A 23,651-nucleotide genomic window follows, 5' to 3' on the forward strand; every position below is an offset into this window, starting at 1 on the left:
ATCCATGTAAGCATTGCAAAACAAAATGAAAATTTCCACATATTGAATTATAGATGGGTGGTTTTTTTGTGATACCACAGACAGAGCTTTCCTGTAACCTTGGTATCTTTTTAATGGGAGGCAGTACACACTGGCTGTACAGTGAGAAGCATCAAATAGTGGGTACTCCACAAGTAAAGCATCATATTGTACAATTCCACTTATACAGTTCTAGGCCTATCCCATGCTGGGAGCAGAGATGTGTAACGAACAAGAAAGGAAAATGCCAGTCTTGGATGAGAACTCAAACAAGGCACTCCAATCCTGTAGCCCTATTCAGTTGTTGTTATTAATCAGAGTGTGCTTACCTTATATAGAGGAAAATGCATCCATCCCCACAACCGCTGTTTCTGGTTCTATTGCTCTTCTGTTCCTGGGAAGTGATGACTCTAAAAAAGGACAGCCACTGTAAACCATAAAGGCTCTCCACGTGAGCAGGGATGCCAATTTTCCATAGCCCCAGCACGTGGAGGCACCCACGGATAATAGAGACTCTGCTCTTCAGATTCATCACTCTCCATAGTAAAGGGAGCAACAGAACTGAAAACCAAGAGGGCAGGGCTGGAGTGCTCTCTTCTACACACAGTAGCAATACTCCATTTAATAACAACTAAATACAGCTTTTATCTGCTGAGCAAATAGCAACATCACAGTGTGCTGACTTCTGTGTCTGGCTTTCCTTGGCTCCTAACAATTTATTCTGAGACTCCATCTAAGTATCTTAGAGGTTTAGATCTGCTTTATCTTAGTGCTGCATCTGGCCTGATAGGTCAAAGTGCTATGACTAATATTTAGTTCTACTAGCAAAGAGAAAGTGAGTGTGTATGTGGAAAAACTGAACTACAGTGGTGCCCCGCTTAACGATTACCCCGCTTGATGATGAATCCGCTTCATAATGATTTTTTTGCGATCGCTATTGCGATCACAAAACGATGTTTTCATGGGCAAAATCCGCTTTACGGTGATCGGTTCCCTGCTTCGGGAACCGATTCTTCGCATTACAACGATCAAAACAGCTGATCGACGGGTTTTCAAAGTGGCCGCCAGCTGTTCAAAATGGCTCACCACTGTGTTTAGGACGGATTTTTCACTGCATAGGCATCGGAAAATGGCCGCCCTATGGAGGATCTTTGAAGGTCGCTGAGGTATTTCACCCATTGGAACACATTGAACCGGTTTTCAATGAATTTCAATGGACTTTTTTTATTTCGCTTGACGAGGATTTTGCTCTACAGCGATTTCGCTGCAACAGATTATCCTTGTCAAGTGAGGCACCACTGTACTTTTTGTGGCATATTATAGAAATTATTACTAGAAATCACTTGATTTTAGAAGCTTCTTTTTTGGGAGAAAACCCCTCCCATATTCTTTACTCTGTGATTTTAGAGACTATTTAAATTGGTATTCTATTTTAACTGATTATTTTTTCAATTCAAGAGAGTTCTTCAGTGTTTGCTGAATGACATGATAATGATCAATTAAGTACCATATGAAAATTATAATTACATAGGATTAAAATGCCCAGACTTCCCCATCTGGAGCAAATTTGTAATGATAAAAACACAATGTGGAAAAGATTGGATTTTTCACGTATAGCCATTTTGTTTATTTCTCACAGGGCACGGTTCAAAATTGTTACGTGAGACTTAGACATACAATTTTTTATGCATATTCCCCTCCTTATTTCTCCTTTTTTGTGGTAGAAGAGAGCCAATGTGTATACGACTGTTTTACACACTGCAGATGAGCCTTTTTAATGGCAGCATTCCTGTTTAATTATAGCCAGGGACCAAGACTTGGAGGTTTCCGTGTGACTGAAAAGCTGAAAGCTGTTCAGGATGAGAGACTGGAGTATCTTGAGGGATATGTGATTTATGTTGGTGAAGTAGTACTGAAATCATGAAGAATTCTAAGACAGTAACATTGCATAACTTGGTTTTCAGATTTCAGATTGAAACAGGATTCTAATAAGCACTTTGGTGTGAATCCATTGGACTGTACTCCTTTTTGCTAAGCAGTTGGCAGACAACAGTGAAGTTAATGTTAAAACAATTAATAGCATTTTGTATGAAAATAAAATTCATCCATAACCCTCAGCGATACAAAATGCACAATTAGGTACTTGATAGTGTGAGCCTTGAAATCTGCTTTAGCAAATGGTGCTTTCTGCCACAAGAGGCAGAACAGCATCCTTTGCTTGGAGGATAGCAATATCAGTGGTCTTACTAGAAAATTATTAGTATTAATATTTCCAATTTGCAAATTTATATAATTTGTAAGTAAAGGTAAATGTTCCTCTTGACAATTTTTTTTTGTCCAGTCATGTTCGACTCTAGGGGGCGGTGCTCATCCCCGTTTCCAAGCGATAGAGCCAGCGTTTTGTCCGAAGACAATCTTCCGTGGTCACATGGCCAGTGCGACTTAGACACGGAACGCTGTTACCTTCCCACCAAAGTGGTCCCTATTTATCTACTTGCATTTGCATGCTTTCGACCCGCTAGGTTGGCGGGAGCTGGGACAAGCGACGGACACTCACACCGTCGCGTGGATTCGATCTTACGACTGCTTGGTCTTCTGACCCTGCAGCACAGGCTTCTGCGGTTTAGCCCGCGGCGCCACCACGTCCCTATATAATTTGTACTGTTACTATATTATAGTGATTCCCATCTGTAATAATGCTTCCCATTAATTTCTAGCCGGATGATACCAGGAGAATGGGACCCTCTTAGCAAGTGAAGAAAGTTGCTATTTAAGGGTATGGCTATATTGCCAGGCTGGAGCATATTATCTTTCCATCGACTTGATTTGCACACTCAGCAATTTAAAATTAATTTCTACATACAATGGATGTTATTTGCATCAGATTATTATGCTTGACAGGTTGTCTTGCACCTAGCTGAAATTTTGGGCTAGACACAATGGTGTGCCATTACCAGCTTGTCTCCCTTAAAGTCTACATCCATAAATCATATAATGAATCAGAAGCATAAATCATATATTAGAGTGAGCTGAATCATATTATGTGATGAATGTTGGAGTTCAATTTGCAGTCTCACAAGCTGCCTGTAGTTTAAGTGACTTGGAGGGATCTTTCTGGGCTGGGGTGATTATCTATCCAGAACTAACCAATCATTCCTTCCAGCCTTTGATTTCAAAGACAGCCCCACCTCTCTGCTGAGTGTTCTGTCCTTTTCTTTAGTCTGTTGGTAGCAGTTGTTTGTTTCCTGTTGATCTGTTCAGTTGTTTCTATGTATCTGTGTAGGAAAAAAGCCTCACATACAGTGGACCCTTGACTTACAGACGGCTTGACTTACAGACTTTTTGAGTTATAGACTTCTCTGGCTGCAAAATTTAGGTTTGACTTGCAGACTGAGATTTGACTTACAGACCAGAAAAAAACCAAAATGGAACAAAAACGACCTGTTACGTGATTAATCGGTTTTCAATGCACTGTAGGTCAATGGAGACTTGACTTACAGACTTTTTGACTTGAGAACCGCCTTCCAATATGGATTAAGTTCTCAAGTCAAGACCCCACTGTACAAGTCTGTAATTTTAATCAACTGTAAGTTGCGAAATGTTTTTTTTCTTTTTCCTACAAGTGAGTGAATTATTGAGATTTTAACTGCTATGAACTCTCACTCTTTATCTCTGAATTTCTCTCAATGGAAGGAGAGGCTGCAATTTAATCTCAGAACTTCATAGGTGCATGGTTGTTTGCAGAGACAAAGACAAACAGAAACACAGGCCAAAGCTAAAAGGGACAATGACGATTCTATAGGAAAAGCAATAATTTCACTAAGCGTCTCAGATAAACAATATATATTAAAGACTATGAAACTACCAAAGAATTGCTAGAAGTACTTGAAAAATCCTATGTTTTTTCCAGCTTTGAATCACAGGCAGTTTTTATTCAGGATCATGTACAGCCCAATCTTAATAACAAACAAAATTATGAAAACACATTTCTGCTCTATTAATACTGTTTGAAAATTTCAGTTTAACTGGCTTTGAATGACTGATAGACTGAAAATGGAATTTCCCATAGCATTGCTGCAAGAGGGTGGCTGCATGCAAGTTTGAAAAGCGGTGTTGGAGTCTTGTTTGCAACCTCGCATGCTATCTGTGGTTTCTGTGAATTGGAGAGACTTTTCTGGGTTGGGGTGATGGTCTATCTATCCAGCACTTACCAGTAGCTCCTTCCAACCTTTGATTTCAAAGAGAGTCTTGCCCCTCTGCTGAGTGTTCTATCTCTTTCATTGGCTGGTAGCAGTTTTGTTTATTTATTTTATTTATTTATTTATTGGACTTATATACCGCCCCATAGCGCTACAAGCACTCTCCGGGCGGTTTACAATTTTTTAAATTATATTGCTGTTGATCTGCTCATTTGGTTGCTAAGTATGTGTGCAGAAAAGAAAGCAGCATACACAAGTCTGTAATGTCAGGTAACTGTAAGTAAAGAAATGTTTTTTATTCTTTCTCTTACAAATGTCTCAGATTATTGAGACTTTAAGTGCAGGTTAATGAGAGAGGGGTGGACTTTGGTGGACATTAAGCTGTTATCCTCTGTTGGTCTCTGTATTTCTATTACGTAGCAAAATGAATTTTACTAGAAATTCAGAACTATGCAACATATAGTATTCAGGTGTGCCATAAATAATACCACATATGCTACCCACTGGTAACAGTCTAACAAGCAAAATGAAAAAAAAATATTATTGAAGAAGACAATTTAGAATATCTTAGAAATTATTCAGGCAGTGTACCAAATATACACCTTTAGTTGAATTGACAGATATTTATAAAGTAAAGCTGTCCATTTGTCTAATGTAAGGAATCAGTACATTAAGAAAAATACGTTCATTCAATTTCCTCTCTTGTATTTGTCTTACACATAACCTTTTTTCAGTGAGTAACTGTGTCATATTTGTGTTCAGATATAATGATACCTTACTGCTTCAGTCAGTGGTTATGTACAGGTATGACTAAAGCTTGATTTTGGCCTATGTTCACTCTCTAGTACAATCTTGAACTTAATCCACCGTAATGTAATCTATTGTGATCTTTCTAAGAATAGAATATAGGGCAGGGTTTTTTTCCTAGGCTTAACTAAGCTTACATTTCACAGTAGGTATAACAATGGTTGCTTGAGAAATAAAGATGCCAGAAAATCACATTATCTGCTAAAACCACTGATACAGTGATTTTCTTTGGTATCAACATGCATTTAACTTATTTATATAGAAGTCTAGATGTGAAGATAAACAAAAATAAATATCAGAAATGTTGGAGTTTGAAATTAACCTTCATACACCTTGAGGAAGTTGATACTGCACCGCAAACATAATATGCAAGTATATGGTGATTTTCGCTGTCATAGATATATTTGCAACTTTTTTTTTTGACCAGGTGCAACTTGGTGATTTATACACAGTTAAGTAGTCTCAGCAGATTCAAGGCCATAAGTGGCAAAATGGTCAGGGAAGCTTTAGAGGCAGCACTCTAGAAACAACAGCAGCCTGTTCCAGTTCTCAGTGTGCATTTACTTGCTTGATGGAGAAAGATTCTGAACAGAAGTGTGTGTGTGTGTGTGTCTGTGTGTGTGTGTCTGTGTGTGTGTGTGTGTGTGTGTGTGTGTGTTCTGCAGCAGCAGACCTTTTTGGATGTAACATTAAATCACGGGAGTTTCTCAACAGGTAGCCTTGTTAATCTGTTTCAGCAGGTGTAGCAAAAATAAATAGGAAAGAGTGATGGCACATTAAAGATTAAACAATTTATTTCAGTGTGAGCTTTGGTCAGTGTGATGGATGCCCCACGTCAGGCCTGTCATTCATAGCTAGAGCTCATTTGCACAGCCTATGAGAGGACAGGAGGGGCAGAGGAAAAGAGTCAATTAAGTCAGTTAGAGAAAGGGAAGGAGAGAGGTTTGCAGAGAGAGATACAGTGGTGCCTTGCTTAACGGGTGCTCCATTTAGTGATGAAATCGCTTAGCGACGACTTTTTCGAAGCATTTTTGCGCTTTGTTTAGCGATGGTCCCTATGGGCGATTTTCGCTTAGCGATGGTTGGGACCATGCTTCGCATAGCGATTAAATTTTGGAGGCCCTGTTTCGCTTAACGATGGTTTAAACAGCCTCATGTTTGCTGTTTTTAAAATGTTTTTCTGTTATTTATAAAGTTAAAGTTTACTGTTTAAAATGTTTGAAATCATAAAGTGCACTTAATAAACCCTTTGTTAACCAAATTTGACTTTGTTCTGACTCTTTTTTAATTTGTTGTTGTATTTTTCCCCCCATTGAGATGCATTGAATAGGTTTCAATGCATTTCAATTGGGGAACTGCGTTTCGCTTAGCGATGAAATTGCTTAGCAGCGATTTTTTGGAACGAATTAACATCGCTAAGCAAGGCACCACTGTAGATAGTCAGAGAAAGCCTGAGAACTGTAACTGACAAAGATAAACTGGTTAAAGTGAATAAATAAAATAGGAGGTGTTTGAATGTGTGGCAGAATATATGAGATTTCAATTATTTTGATTCCATGAAATGAATAAAGAACATCTGTGATGCTGAATTACCCTAATACCCTTTAATAAACAAGTTCTGTTGTTGGCAGCCAGTGTCAGACACTTTACAGCGTGGATAAAGAAATCCACTGGTGGCAGCGAAAGAAAGAAGGAACGTCACCAGCGTCAGCCCTTTAGGTTGAGAAAAAGAAACCGGGGTACAGGGTGAACGTAACAGTCGGTAACAGTCCATGGGTGTGGGCCATGAAAGCTCACACTAAATACGTCACTCTTTAAGGTGCCATGTCTCTTTTGATTTTATTTTTGATGTACATACCAAACTATTTTTGGCCATTGTGTAGACTGGTCCGCATGTGCTGATCCTTGGGTTTGTGCACTGCTTCTCTCCTTCTCTTCTGAAGTTGCCATGAACTGTTCATTTTGGCTTTTAGACCCCTCACAGCTTCATGTCACATACGATCTTAGAGAACTACTTAATTTTAAGCCAGGGTTGGGCAACTAATCCAAATGCCAATTTTCTGCCTCTAGGATCATTCAGGGCCATGCATACTAAAACACTAAAATGCATGGCAAAAAAGATGAATCATAACTCTTGGAATTATTTCATTTGTTTGTGTTCTGGGAAGAAATAGGAACGGGGAGTTTGGCAAGCCAAGATTGCTAAATCAAGCACCTGAGAAGTGAACATTGACTACTTCTTCTAATTTTAGTTGTGGTTAGTAAACAAAATACTACAGTATAATAATTCATGGTTTTGTCAATAATTGAAAGTTTGTGTTTTATAAGAATTTAAAAGGCTTACGGGGAGCAGGAAAAAAGCCTTAAAAGTCATGTGCCTACAGTTTTTCTCACAACTGAAAGACTGTCTTCAATATATTTTTTAAATTTGATATTTCTGAAATATAGAACCTAGAAGCTACCGTATTTTTTGCTCAATAAGACGCACTCCCCCCCCCCAGAATGTGGGTGGGAAAGTTCCTGCATCTAATGGAGCGAAGGCAGCAATTTCGTCCCCGCTGGCCCCGTGGGAGGGAGCGTCGGGGGCTAGCGCTGGCGAAATCGCCAGCTTCCAGGTGGGGGTAGCGTTGCAAAGGTCCTGGAAGGCTCACTCGGACCCTTGCGACGCTCCTCCCACACCCGCATGGATCCAGCACTGGCGAAATCGCCAGTTTCTGGGAGTCTTTTGAGGCTTCCCAAGCCTCAAAAGACTCCCAGAAGCTGGCGATTTCGCCCCTGCTGGCCCCGTGGAGGGGTGGGGGGAGCCTTGCAAGGGTCCGAGGGAGCCTTCTAGAACCCTTGCAAGGCTCCCCCCGCCCCCCCACGGGTCCAGCATGGCCAAAATCGCCAGCTTCTAGGACCTTTTCTGAGCCTTTAAAGCCTCAGAAAAGGTCCTAGAAGCTGGTGATTTCACGCACCCCCGCTCCATGGGGGGGTGGGGGAAGCCTTGCAAGGGTCCAAGGGAGCCTTCTAGGACCCTTGCCACACTCCCCCCACCCCTGCACGGATCCAGCTCCGGCGAAATCGCCAGTTTCTGGGAGTCTTTTGAGGCTTGGGATGCCTCAGAAGAGTCCCAGAAGGTGGCGATTTCACCCCTTCTGACCCCGGGGGGGCAGGGTGAGTCTCTAAAGGGTCCTGGAACACACCCTAGGACCCTTTGGAGGTCCCCCTGCCCCCCCCGCTGGGCCAGAGGGGGGGAAATCACCTTCTGGGACTCTTTTGAGGCTTAGGAAGCTTCAGAAGAGTCCCAGAAGGTGGCGATTTCGCCCCCTCTGACCCCCAGGGGGGCAGGGTGAGCCTCCAAAGGATCCTAGGGTGTGTTCCATAAGATGGACCTCTCCATAAGGCTCACCAATTTTTAGGAGAAGAAAACTGATTATTTTTCCTGTTTTCTTCTCCTAAAAATTTTTTGCATCTTATGGAGAAGTGAGTCTTATGGAGCGAAAAATACAGTATGTAGAAATAAAAGCTTGTAGAAATTAGATAAGTTGGAATTGCCTGGTAATGCAACAAAGAAAGGACTTAGATATCCAGATGAATTTTGGAAATGCTTGTCTATGATAGTCTGATTTCATTCTGGGATTTTAAATGCCAGTTATGATGAACATCTTTGCCCAAGAGCTCTATGTATCTCTGTAGGAGATATATACTATATCTTCTTAAGTATCTTACAGTTTGATTCTGGCTTGTTTGAACTAATTGAAGTTTGATGAAGTTTCATTTTTTTGTATTGTGGCTCCCTGGATCCCTAAGCCAGCACCGCCACTATACATGCTGGCTACGGAACTATGAAAGCTGTGTTCCAGGGAGATGTCTTTTCCAAGTTATGGAGGTAAGAATAAATTGGGCTAACTGTTTTTCCCCACGTTTGGATCCACGGAGAACCACGGTTAGTTCAAACTTTGAAGAGATGTTCCCAGCCAGGCAGAAGAAAAGAAGGAAGAGATGGAATGAATAGCTCTAGGACACTTGCAGGCTTGTCTGCATAACACTAGACTATCATTCTCCAGCTGTTAAAGACTTAAGCTGCTATGAGACTTCATCACTTGTCATACTAACTGGAGCTAATGGGAATATGAAAAAAAATGGAGGGCATTGGAGAAGGCTGGTTTTGTTTCATGTCCAAACCAGATCATTTTATCAGTCTTTAGATGTGTTTCCAGCTTGTTCCTGAAGAATGTACTTTTCTAGTGACGTGCACGGTGAGCTTCTGCGTAGGGTTAACTATAAGAATTATGCAGTGCCTTACACTGAGATTCCACATCTACATTAGGGTTTGCAGTTTGTGTACTCTTGCCTGGGAACGGGATCCATTAGACACAGTGGAACTTCACTCTAAGTGAGGATTATTTTGTACGGTCCTAAACTTGGAGTACTTGGCAGCCTGGCTTGACTAATTCTAACATTCTGTGAGGCTTCCTGTAGTCCATCATGGCCTTTTCAAAATATTTATATTTTACTCTATAAATTTTTACTTCACATTTTAATACAACTAGTTCCAAAAAGCTTATATTAAAGATGTAGCTTTTACGTTCAGTCTGGGTAAGTGCAAGAGTGCAGAGCTGCACTGTGAATTGGCTACCATAGGATGTAGTGATAGCCACCAGTGCAGGTAGCTTTAAGAGGTGATTGGACAGTTCATTGAGAATATCCATTGGTGGCTACAGGATAACAGTATGTTCTGTCTAGTATCAGAGAGCATATACCTTGCAGTACCAGTTACTAAGAGGCCTGGATTGTATTAGGGAACGGTTTCATTCATGACCTTGTGTTGGTCTTCCCAGAGACATCTCGTTGGCTACTGTGTGAATATAATGCTGGACTGTTTAGACCTATTGATCTAATCCAGCAGGAGTCTTTCCATCTTAACTGGAATTGAACATAATTTTTACACAATATTGTTGTTGTCTTACAACAACTCAAAGGCATGATCTGGCCAAAGTCAAGCATCTTTTTTAAAGTCCCATTGAATGAATTATGTTCTATAAATCTTTGTGATAGGATTCTGTCACATTTGTATTTCTTTCTTTCTTTCTTTCTTTCTTTCTTTCTTTCTTTCTTTCTTTCTTTCTTTCTTTCTTTCCTTCTTTCTTTCTTTCTTTCTTTCTTTCTTCTTCTTCTTCTTCTTCTTCTTCTTCTTCTTCTTCTTCTTCTTCTTCTTCTTCTTCTTCTTCTTCTTCTTCTAAATCTTGATATTTCCCTGTTCTTGGTCATGTAAAGAGTGAACAGGCCTGTTGGCCCCTTGAGTTGCATCCAGTCCATTCCCAGTCACCCAGAAACCTGTCAGTGGTTACAGTGACTGGAATTCACAATTCTCTTTCTTAGAAAATACTCTGGATACTAAAACAAGGTGTAACCACATGCCATCATTTGATCAAGAACTGTGCCCCCTGGAGGCTTCCAAAGGCACAATATTAATTTTCCTTTTGATATTCCCCCCCCCCCCAGATGTGATGGTTGAGGGACTGCAGAAATAGGGGGCCATAAGAACAGCTCACAGACTGCACAGTTACATTATGCAATATGCATATTAAGATGTACAGTTAATCTTTTAGCCAGGTTGTGTTCTTTTGGAGGAGCTCTAGAGAATCAGAGTGTACCATTACGCAGCTAAGAGAAAATTTACTATTGCCCTTAAGTCAAGCTGTACATAATTTCATAAATTAATGCAAACCTGAACATGTTTTTATTTTTGTTTTACCTTGGGGAAGGTAGAAATGGCTTTTTAAAAGAGGAATTGTGGAGTGAAATTTCATTAGTCATCCAGCATGACTCTTTGTTAGATTACAATTCTGTAATCAATGGCCTCTTGAACTCTTTTGAACGAACTAATTCCAGTAGTTATAGATCATTAACAAATGAATTATCTTTACCTGGGATAGAATACATTCTGTTTCTGTAAAGGTGTCAGAAAGGACCAGTGTCCTGTTATTAAGCAAAGATACAACTAATCAAAAGATCTCTTTGTGTTTGTGTATGAAATGTGCAAAATTCTGGGGGAAAAAAGATATTTTAAAGACTTTCGTCTCCTGTGAGAGTAATCTGTGCCCAGAGGTATGCTTCCACACATAGATTTTGTTGCTACATTAAGAATCACTCATGCCATAGTTAGAAACAAGAAAACATGTGGATTTGGTTCCTGTCATGATGGAACCCTATGTAGAGGAGCAGAGTTGTGTGTGAGGGGTGGAGCCCAACCCAGCAGGGCTGAAAATTAGAATGTTGCTTTGGTATATAGTGGTGCCTTGAGTTGCAAAATTAATTCATTCCAGATGATGGTTGTAACTCAAGTTGGCTGTAACTCAAAGCACCATTTCCAGTTCCAGCCGTTTTTGGTTGTATCTCAACCAAGCGGTTAATCCGTCCACTAAGGGGAGACTTTTTTTTTAACCTAAATGACCTCTAAGGGTCAGGAAAGGAGCGCAGGAAAGGAAGGAGGGAGGGAACAATGAGGAAAAGTGGCCTTTTTTCTGGTTGTATCTCAAAGCGCCAGTTGCAAGTCAAAGCAAAATGTTGTGACCCAGAGCTGGTTATAACTCAACTTGGTTGCAAGTCAAGCTGGTTGTAAGTCGAGGCACCACTGATAAAGAGGATTTCATGGTCATCTCAATGACTGCAGATCATTAAGGGTCTTGTGGCTGCAAAGCAAGCCCAAATCATCACCCCTCCACAACTGCGTTTGACAGTTAGTATATGGTATTTGTGCTGATATGCTGTGTTTGGTTTTCACCAAACGTGGTGCTAAACATCATGGCTAAACATCTCTACTTTGGTCTTGTCTGTCAAAAGGACATAGTTCCAGAAGTCTTGTGGTTTGTCCAGATGCAACTTTGCAAACCTAAGCTGTGCTGCCATGTTGTTTTTTGCTTTCTCCTGGCAACCCTTCCAAACAAACCATACTTGTTCAGTCTTTTTCTAATTATACTGTCATGAACTTTAATATTTCACATGCTAACTGAGGCCTGTAGAGTCTGAGATGTAATTCTTGGGGTTTTTAAATTTATCTGAGCATCACATAGTCTGACCTTGGGGTGAATTTGCCTGGACATCACCTCCTGGGAAGATTGGCAACTGTCTTGAATGTTTTCCACTTGTGAATAATCTTCCTCATTGTAGAATGATGGACTTTAAATGGTTTGGAAAATGGCCGTAAATACCTTCCCAGATGGATGGGCAGCAAAAATTGCTTCTCTACAATCATTATTTATGTGTTTCCTCCTTGGCATTGTGTTAACACACACCTCAATGCTCCAGACCAGCAAACTGCTAAAACTTAGGCTTTTGTAGAGGTGGTCACACTTGTTGATGATCAGTCACTCAAGGGCAGTTGGTTAGCACTTAGCTTCTTAATTCCTATGGAAACAATAAGGGTATATTTAGTTTTTAACACATGGCTTCTCCATTTTGGCTTTATTTTTTGTAAAAGTAATCATGACACAGCATAATATGTCATGTTGTTCATCTGAAGTTGCATTTACCTAATTTTCAGACTTCCTAAGGACCAGATGATTTTTATTATGTCCTGATACATAAAACCATAGAATTCAAAGAGGGTGTTTCCCCTCCCCACATAACTGTATGTATCATTATGTCATAAACTTGTTTTCTTTACACGCTTTCTGTGGCCCAATCCTGTTGCATAGTTCTGCCAATGTAACAAGACTGCTATCACCAGCACTTAACTGCAGCCCGGGGTCAAAGCAGAAACCCTTTGATCAGTGACAATCTGCTGCTCCTGATGATGTGAGTCCTGCTATGCTGGTCGAACTGTGCAGTAGGATACTGGACTATAACTTTGTAATCTGAAAATCAGACATTCTTGTATTATACGAACAGTTATGCTAACGTTAATTTTTGGCAAGGTATTGTTGTATAGACAGTCTTTATCTTCAATTGTCCTACAGAAGGACTCATGTTCTTTTGGTTCTGTATTGTTTTATTTCTCCATGAACAGCAGTCTGATGCAAATGATTAGAATTTCATATCTTTAAAAAATTGCTTTTTCAGTAAGGAAAAATCATAGCGCTTAGCTAAACCACCATAAATTACTAACCTTGTTAATTCATAAATGGTATATAATGGGCACTGTGGGTTAAATGTCCCATATAAATTAAAACATAGTAACACACTTGGCATTTGTGAGAGATTTATCCATACATCCTTCTTTATTTAGTGTTTAGTAAAATGAAAGCAATCAGGGTAGATCACTTTTGGGGCAGAACGAAAATGTCATAGATTTTACATAATTATAATATAGCTGTTCACTTTTGGGAACTGCTAAGTTTTTTTGGTTTTTTTGGTATGCAGTGGAAGGTGGCAGAGCAAGGATTTCCACAAAGAAAGAAATTATGTCAGTCTCAGTCCAATAATTGTTTTGAGAAAGATAGCCCTAGAAAGGCAGCCTCTAAATAAATATGGGATGGGGAGGACACTCACCTATGTTACCGGGGTCTGCTGGAAAAACAGAATGCTGCACAGAGCATTAAGGGGATGACCAGAGTAAGAATCCATAGCAAGATTGCTACCTCCTAAACTTAGCTGGGCTTGCATCTATTCAAGCCAGGGTGTGTGAGAGCTTTTCTCTAATCTTCACATTGTTTAATTTGCTACTACAGATTTCCTCCCATTGGTCTGTATAAGAGAGAGAGAAAAGCTTGTCTGCTTTGGGGTCAGCATGCATTTCTTCTTGCTCCAAGGACATGTCAAGGGAAGAAGAGATTTGAAGATCTAAGGCTTCTCCCAATGTGCTGCTGCTGTGCTCCAAAAAGTCCCTTTTTGCCCTTAGCACAGTTGGAGCAGCAAGAACAGAGCAGCTTATCTGTAGGGCACTCCTGAATTTATGCAGATCTAAATTTAGTACTGCAATTATGTGACTTACTCCCAAAGGAATCCCAGCACCATAATTTTTCAGGAGAAAATGAACTTAGAAATTTCTGAGCTAGACAAACATTTCTGAGCTAGACAATCATAGATGTTTGCCTCCTGGCATTGCTTTCTGTTGTCGTTAGTGGGGATGCTTTGTTTTTCATCCACTGTATGGTTTTTGCTGAATGATTTTTATTAACTTGAGTTCACAAATGTATACTTTTGGGCTTCTATACAAAGTGGGAAAGGTAGATTATAAATGCTACAGATAAATCATTTGATAATTTTAACTACTTGATTTGGCACTTTCACTTAACTCCATTCCTGGATGAAATCAGAAACAAGATATGAGGTTAAAAGTGTCTCGACTTGTTTTCTTTTAATCGTTACCTTATTTTTTATTTATAGACTGGCCTTATTGTTGCCTGTTACCACGGGTTTGTGGATATTGTAATAGCCTTAGCACAGTGCCCTCATATTGATGTAAACTGGCAGGACAACGAAGGAAACACGGCTCTAATTACAGCTGCCCAGGCAGGTAAGGAGGTTTCTCCTCATTTCATTTCTATATTCAACAATATCTGTTTGTACCTTCTGATTTATTGATGTCTTTGTGATGAGCCATTAAATGTCAGGGGGTTTCTCCTACACTAGATTCCACCCTCCCTCCCCAGTTCATTATCCTTTAAATTCATTTTAGAGAATTTTGTCCCTTTTATCACAGTTTAGGACTGTAGCTAATTGAGTTATGAATTTAATGCATGCTAAGCACAACCTACTAGATTAAATTTACCAGAAATCACAAATTATTTTCACTAAACTGGGAGAGGCAGTTGTACACCCCACCCTATTACACTTTTTCAAATCATTTGTATTTTCAGTAAAACATGAATAATAATATAAGGGTGCAAATTAGATGGGATCTTTTAGAGGGGGTGGTGCAGTCTAAATAGGGTTCCTTGGGAATTGGGTGACGATGTGATATACCTTTTGATGCAATCCTTGCATCCAAATGGCATATTAGACTAAGTGATTCTGTTTGGTCTGACTCTTTCTGGCTGGAATCTTTGATTTTGTGAAGTGGCTCAATAAGCAAGCCACTTCAGGATATCAGCAAATTGAACACTTCTGCTGCCCCTTGGTGGAGGGGCAGATGACATGAGATTTTTTAAAGAGTGCAGTAGACCATCACTAATGCAGTGTATCAGTTACAAAAAATAAATATCATATATTTTCTTGGCCTTGTCTTAAAGGTCCAGTTGAGAAGCTGCCCACAGCCAAATCTGTGGCTCAGAAAGGTGCAGTAGGAATACTCTGGACAATTTGGTTCACTCCAATGATTATGTTGTGTGATTGCTGGAAAAAGGAGTGAACCAATCTGCCCTTGCAGCAGACCAAACAGTGGTCATTTAGTCCACTGCCTGTCTGGTTGCACCCCAAGTGGGATCTGCATGAAAATTCTTCATTATCTTCCTCTCCCCCACTATCCTGTTCATGGTTCCAGCCTTTATTCCCCTCTCGCAGGGCATTCCATTCTTATCCTTTCAGACACTCCACACTGTTTTTTCTGTTTTGCTTTTTAACCTTATATTCAACAGTTAGTAGCTACTGAGCATGCTCAGTCCCACGGGAGCATTTTTGGGACAGGCTCTGGTGTTTTGTTTTTAAATCACATATTGGTGCAAATGTCCTCTGAACCTACTGATACCATCCTTTTTTCCCTCTCCCAGAATTGAACTGGAGGATAGGTTTAGCATATTTTTAGAAGTGGTACTGTCAAGTGTGAGACATCTGTTTGTCACAGCACACTATTTTCATCAACTGACTCCTTTGTTTTGTGATTGGTCATTAGAAGGTAAACATAGGCTTAATTCATAAGCGTGATTGACAAGGCATGTATTGAAATCCCATTGTAAGAGGGAAATTGGGTTAATTCTAGGGAAAAAGACTTCCCTTAATAACTCCGTATGACCTTATTTTGGCTGCCATTCTCTTAATAGCCATGACCTGAGTATGTTGTTAGAGTTGTTGTTATGTGCCTTCAGGTTGGAACCAACTTATAGTGACCATAACAGGGCTTTCAAAATAAGTGAGATGTTTAAGGAGTAGTTTTACTAGTTCCACACCACCAGTGAGTTTCCATGGTTAAGGGGGGATTCAAGGTCAGTAACCCTGAGTCATAGCCTGTTATTCTGCCTACTAGACCACACTGAGTATTGAAGCTATTAGAGGGTATAATATAATGTCAATTATAAATAATATATCAGTGAATTACAAAGGTAAAGTAATTGAATATTTATAAACAAGGATCCAAAGAAATGTTAAACCAACTGAGCCTAAGGAAGCTATGAATTTATTTTATCCAACCAGTGGTTCCTATCCTGTATAGTGAAATGCTTTTAAATGAAGTGGAATTTCACATGTCGCTTATGATGGGGCATGGGCTTCAGCTGGTTTAGCACATTTCATAAAATCTTAACACAGGCTGATCTGGTGAGATAAAAAGTTCTTACCTTTTTTAAAGGTCCTTGCACGAGGCCAAGGACCATTCTCAGTACTGTTATAGTATTCCAGTTGGTGGGTTAGCAAATAAGATTTCAAGATTGGCATTCAGAGAGCAGTTCTGTCACATTTTTACAAAACACATAGCAAAGCTATAATTTAACTGCAGTTAAACACTCGACTAATGGAAGGAACCTCATTTCACACGCTAGTAAGGTTATGCTCAAAATCCTACAAGGTAGGCTTTCAGCAGTATGTGGACCAAGAACTCTCAGAAGTACAAGCTGGATTCCGAAGGGGCAGAGGAAATAGAGACCAAATTGCTAACATGCGCTGGATTATGGAGAAAGCCAGAGAGTTCCAGAAAAATATCTACCTGTGCTTCATTGACTATGCAAAAGCCTTTGACTGTGTGGACCACAGCAAACCATGGCAAGTCCTTAAAGAAATGGGAGTGCCTGACCACCTTATCTATCGCCTGAGAAGCCTATACACTGGTGCCTCACATGACAACGTTAATTCGTTCCGCGAAAATCGCTGTAAAACGAAATCATCGTCATGCGATTTTAAAAAGCCCATAGAAACGCATTAAAACACAATTAATGCGTTCCTAGGGGCTTCAAACTCGCCGTCCAACGAAGATCCTCCATAGCGCAGCCATTTTCGCTGCCCATGCAGCGAGGAATCCATGCCAGAACACAGCGGGCGGCCATTTTTTAAAACCTGGTGGCCACTTTGAAACAGCCGATCAGCTGTGCGAAAATCATCGCTTTGCGATGATCGGTTACCGAAACGGGACCAATCATCGCAAAGCGAAATTCCCCCATAGGGAATATCGACGTAAAGCGATTTCGTCGTCAAATGGAGCGTTCGTAATGCGAGGCACCGCTATGTGGGACAGGAAGCAACAGTTAGAACTGGACATGGAACAACTGATTGGTTTGAAATTGGGAAAGGAGTACGACAAGGCTGTATATTGTCCCCCGGCTTATTTAACTTATATGCAGAATACCTCTGGAGGAATCCCAAACTGGAATTAAGATTGCCGGAAGAAATATCAACAACCTCCGATATGCAGATGATACCACTCTGATGGCAGAAAGTGAGGAGGAACTAAAGAACCTTGTAATGAGGGTGAAAGAGGAGAGTGCAAAATACGGCCTGAAACTCAACATCAAAGAAACTAAGATCATGGCCACTGGTCCCATCACCTCCTGGGAAATAGAAGGGGAAGATATGGAGGCAGTGCCAGATTTTACTTTCTTGGGCTCCATGATCACTGCAGATGGTGGCAGCAGCTACGAAATTAAAAGACGGCTGCTTCTTGGGAGGAAAGCGATGACAAACCTTGACAGCATCTTAAAAAGTAGAGACATCACCTTGCCCACAAAAGTCCGAATAGTCAAAAGCTATGGTTTTTCCTGTAGTGATGTATGGAAGGGAGAGCTGGACCATAAAGAAAGCTGACCGCCGAAGAATTGATGCCTTTGAATTGTGGTGCTGGAGGAGGCTCTTGAGAGTGCCCTGGACTGCAAGGAGAACAAACCTATCCATTCTAAAGGAAATCAACCCTGAGTGCTCACTGGAAGGACAGATCCTGAAGCTGAGGCTCCAGTACTTTGGCCATCTCATGAGAAGAGAAGACTCCTTGGAAAACACCTTGATGTTGGGAAAGTGTGAAGGCAAGAGGAGACGGGGACAACAGACGATGAGATGGTTGGACAGTGTCATCGAACCAACCAACATGAATTTGACACAACTCTGGGAGGCAGTGGCGGATAGGAGGGCCTGGCGTGCTCTGGTTCATGGGGTCACGAAGTGTCGGACATGACTAAATGACAATGACGACGAATGGAAGGAAGCAAAATGCCTTGTAGTACACCTTCACTGCCCAGAACCACATCTCTCCAGACCCACAAAGGTACAGTATATTTAAAGAAAACTAGAGCTGGAAAAATCAGTGGCTCTTGGCTTGTGCCAGAGTTGTAACATGCCTTACACACGTTAGCAGAAAATTGCAGCAGGTCTTAAAAGGGGTCAAAATGCTTTTAAGTACAGTATTACAATATTTTCAAACAAAAATCAGGAATGGAAATAAAGTATGCTAATAATAAGGAATATGACATGCCTTTGTCATACTGAGCAAAATCTGTTCATTTCAAAATAGAAGTGCAACACAGAATAGGCGAAGATAGATACAGGCTCCAAATATGTAATTGAGTTTTCACTTTCAAATGATCTGAGCATAGTGTTATATTCACACTATAACTCTAGGTTTAAAATAAACTATGGTTAACTTACAAGTCAGCTTTTGAAATCATGATTTGAAGTTGAGATAGTTGTAATTGACTAAGGGTTGTTTACAACTGGGATGACTCTAAAAGTGAAGAAATCTTTCTCCCATCCCATGCCAGGGGAGTGGGAACAGATGAAAACACTACGAAGGCATATGGAAGCTCTTCCTTGTTAACGCTAAAATATGCAAAACTGGATACAGTGTTTTGAAAAGATAAGCGTTGTAATTAGGGCATTTGAGAGTTGTTTAAAATTACAAATGTTAACAAATGTTTCATATAGTAGAACTACCATATAAATTATTAATAACAATTGGGCTGAAACTCTTTGTGATGAAGAACTTTGGAAGTACTGACAAGCAATATGCTCTGCATGTATATTGAAAATTTATTAATCCACTGTAGTAATACCTGGCAGTTTTGTTTTGCATCATTCTGAATGCACTGAGTTTACAATTCCTTACTATATAAATATACTGTATATTTATTTTTATAGCTGCTTTAATAGAAAAACAGTACAGTATTTTATATACCTTTTAGACTAGGATTTGGTGGTTCTAACTGTGCAACCCAGTTAGGTTGTATATACCGAAGATCTGGCCAATAAAAGGATTAGATCTAAGGCTGCTCTTTCTTGACCTTTATACTTAAATTATAATGAGCTCAGTGCTAATCCAGAGAGTTGACATTGACTTGATACTGTCTGTCAGGATTTGATATTGATCCTCAAAGAAAATATGGCTAACATTAGTCCAAAGGATGCACAGAGTTTCTCTGAAGTTATTTTTCTTTATTTTATAATGTTGAAAAATAGTACTGACAATCTTCATTTTATTAAAGATACTGTTACAGTGCTTTAGAGATGCCACATTATGCTGTATAGCAGTATTTGTTGCTGTTATGTGCTGTCAAATGAGAACTGACTTATAGCAACCCTGATAGAGTTTTCAAGGTAAGGAAAGTATTTAAGAACTGATTATTCTATCCACTCTCCCACACTGCATGCTATATAGCAGTATCCCTACCATGAAAGTCTATAAATAAATGCATTTTAATTTAAAATACATATATTCTTTGTAAAAATGTTTATAGTGCATTTCTATTAATTCATATAACAGTACACTTAGTACGAATTAATACAAATATACTAGAAACATTCTTACAGGGAATTTATGTATTTTAAATAAAAATGTGTTTATTAAGAGATCTTTGTACATTCCCATAACCCTGATTCCTTTTTTCAACATATACTTTTAATATTTTAGAATAGCCTTGTGCACTTAACTTGTCAAAATTATTGCTTCCCTCTCTATCACACTTGATAATTTATATTTTCTGTTTATTTTCGGTTCTCAGTTTCACTGATACAATCCAACCCCTTCACCACGTTAAGGTGCACATCCAGGAAGGGGAATGGTCTTAGCAATGCCATCAGGAGGCCAGGCTCCTATTGGAGCCTGGACCTCTAGCAGGGTCACCCAAGGTGGAGCAGACACACTGAGACATCAGACAAAGAATCATCCACCCTCTTCAAGGCAGCTATTGGCAGAGTAGCCAACAGCAGTGATATGGAAGCTACACTTTGTGAGTATTTTGCAGAAAGTGGCAATGGCAAACCCCTGCTGAACTTTCCTTAACATTAAAATGCTATGAGACAATCCAAAATGAAACAAGAGATAGTATGGAAGATGAGAATCCCAGGTCAGAAAGCACTCTGTCAGCTATTGGCAAGAGCAAAGGACAAGTGTGACAGCTATGTTGCAAATGATGCAACTAGATTAAAACTGACAGGATGTCTAGTGGCTGATGTGCAAAGAAGTGAATGGAAAGTCCAGTGCTGCATAACACATACAGCTAGTACATGGAATGTGAAAAATATGAATCAAGGTAAACTAGAAACCTTCAAGCAAGAAATGGAACATATAAACATAACAGTGCTTAGTGTCATTGAACTACTGTAAAGTGGGCTGGAACGGGATATTTCAGTCAGAGGACTACAAAATGACAAGTCTAGAAGAAATGGAGTGGTTCTGAGGCAAGCTGTAGCACGGGTAGTTAAGGGCTATATCAATCAGACTTCACGGAAAACCTATCAGCATAACCACTGGTTCTTAACCTTGGGTTACTCAGGAGTTTTGGACTGCAACTCCCAGAAGCCTTCACCACCAACTGTGCTGGCTGGGGTTTCTGGGAGTTGCAGTTCAAAAACATCCGAGTGACAAAGGTTAAGAACCACTGAGCATAACCATCATTCAGGTCAATGCTGCAACTACTAATGCTGAAGAAGATGAAACTGGATGTTTCTATGCAGGCATCCAAGGGGAAATCATCATACACCAAAACAAGACATGCTTATAATCATGGCTGACTGGAATACAAAAGGAGAGAACAAAGGAAGACCAAATGTTGTTGGGAAAACTGGCCTAGAGATGAAGCAAGAGGCTGACTCATAGGGGTCTATGATGTCAACAATCTGTTTATTGCAAATACATGCTTCAGGCAACTGAATAGACAGCTCTACATGTGGACATCACCAAATGGTCAATATAGAAATCAAATAGACTAGGTAATTGGTGGCCGGATGTTCCTTCGGCCCTCAAAAATGTTGAAAATATACAATGTGGCCCTCATGCTCAAAGGTTTGGAGACCCCTGTCTTAGATTAATAATCTCCCCTCCATTTATAAAGCCATTTATTCATCCTCTTCTCCAGTTCCTTAATAATTCCAAAGCACCCTGACTTGGGACTAGAACATCTCAGATGACTGGTCTCATGAAAATTGCTTGCCAGTGTATAGACATTGAAATATTTTGGATGAGCATCTTAGAAGGTGATACTGTCACTTAGGGATTCAAAACATTCCCTGTGACCTGTCATAGTCCCATCTTGCCTCAACTAGGAGTGTGCCATTTTAGGATTGTTTTTTCTTGACTCCATCTCTCAGAAATCTCCAATAATTCTTCAGGCAGAATTCTGTGAGTTCCAGCCCAAACTCAGACACCTACAGGCACCTACATTTCACTCACTTGGAACAGGACTCATTGGGGACCTTCTAGGGCCTGTGTTCCCTCTTGTTAAGGTACAAAAAAGGTTCTAGTATCTAATGGAAAGTAAGTCTCCTTGTCGGAATGCTAGAAGTTGGAGTCTAAAAACTCCCACAAACAGTACACCCCTAATCTCAACCTTGTAATTAGGGGCTGGTGCTCTCAGACACTCCAATCTGAGAGCACTTTGTTTCTTTCTAATTCTGTGGTCTTAATTGCTCCTTGTTCCCTGAAGACAGTGAAGGTGTCTGAATTCTGTTGGAGTGATTATGTGACAAAAACATTTCTATATTAGGAAACAAGGGAAATAATTCTTAATAACACATTTTAATACATTGTTGTCATTGTCCTTTCTACAGCCACAAGTTTATATGGTGTGTTATGAAGGTTTACAAAGAAAAAGACAAATATCTGATTCAAAAGAACTTATGGTCTATATTTTCAGTTTAGATAGCTTTACTGCTTTCTCATTGCTTTGATCCCAAGCAAGCCTAGCATATTTTGATAAATTTCAAACCAGTTTAGTATTTGTTGCACCTCTTATACTATTGCTTTTAGTATAAAAGGCATATAATGCAAGAAAAAGTATCTGAATTCCAAACTACTCATTTTGTCAACCAAAATCCAAAGAAAGAGAACAAAACGAAAATTTAAAAAAGACAAAAACATGTGGCACCTTAAAGATTATTATATTTTAATGGAAGCTTACACATACACAAAGTGGACATGTCCAGGAAAGCTTACATTAAAATATAACAATTAGTCTTTAAGGTGCCACATGGTTTTTTTAAATTGTTTTATTTCTTTGCATTTTGACTGATATGCTTGCCCAGACTAATATGCTGCCTCTCCTGAACTTCCTTTTCTCAAGCTAATAGTATGCAATGATTATATTCCAATATAGTGGTATTGGTTTGCCTGCCATGTACATTTAGGCATTACTGATGAAGATAAGGACAGATGATACAGGTCAATAGTTCATCTAGCTTTTGGACTCTTAGACTGTTATGGTGTTAAAGCTCTTTCCTGTTGTCAGTGAAATGGCTTTTGTAATCAGAGAAGATTCTAGTTACTTAAGCAGCTGCAACTAGTGAAATACTGCACTGGAAAATCAGTGGCAGAAAGAGGTCAGCAGCAAACATCAAAGAAGAGGTGGAGAAACCAAAACATTTTAGAAACAGGCTGCCGGCAGTAGCTTGCAGTGAGCACTTCTTGCCAGTCAGTAGCCAAACAATACTGGTGACCTCAGCCATCTTGTTTCTATATTGTCTTCTTGTATAGTTTTCCTTTTCCCAAGGGTGTCATTTCCCCCACAGATTACACATTGGTGGCTGGTGCTTCTTTCTGCCTTTTGCCCCTCACCAGCTCCTACAGAGTGTGACATTATTGAGTATTATAATACTATCCATATACTAGATAGCTGTTGTGGTGTAGCGCAGTGGTCCCCAACCTTGGACTTCCAGATGTTCTTGGACTACAACTCTCAGAAGTCTTCACCACCACCTCTGCTGGCCAGGATTTCTGGGAGTTGAAGTCCAAGGACATCTGGAGGCCCAAAGTTGTGGACCACTGTTGTAGTGGATAGGGTGATAGAACTCAGAAAACCTGGGTTGGAATCCCAGCTGAAGATGATGGTGGTGTGGGACTGGTAAAACCATTCCTTAAATGTTTCACATTGAAACCCAATTAGAGTTGCTACAAATCAGTTCCTACTTGATGACATATAACATTAGTATATGAATATGAATACTTTATTGCTTCGTAGATTAGTTTATGAATATTATGTATACTAATTTATTTATTTTATTTATTCAACTTGTATGCCACCCACACTTTGCAAGAGTGTAATGCTATGTATAGACTATTACATTTCTTTTCTTATG

At 39.8% G+C, this 23,651-nt stretch overlaps 1 protein-coding gene across 1 annotated transcript in view; it reads left to right on the plus strand.

Moving 5' to 3' along the window:
* Window positions 1–23,651, plus strand: part of ANKRD33B (ankyrin repeat domain 33B) — a 51,849-nt gene that overhangs the window by 9,953 nt on the left and 18,245 nt on the right. The window contains exon 2 of the mRNA XM_072998482.2: window positions 14,337–14,466. Coding sequence (XP_072854583.2) covers window positions 14,337–14,466 — 130 coding nt within the window. The remainder of the gene's footprint in view (window positions 1–14,336; window positions 14,467–23,651) is intronic.

The sequence above is a fragment of the Pogona vitticeps genome, chromosome 4 (genome assembly GCF_051106095.1).
Source record: "Pogona vitticeps strain Pit_001003342236 chromosome 4, PviZW2.1, whole genome shotgun sequence".
Taxonomy (NCBI): domain Eukaryota; kingdom Metazoa; phylum Chordata; class Lepidosauria; order Squamata; family Agamidae; genus Pogona; species Pogona vitticeps.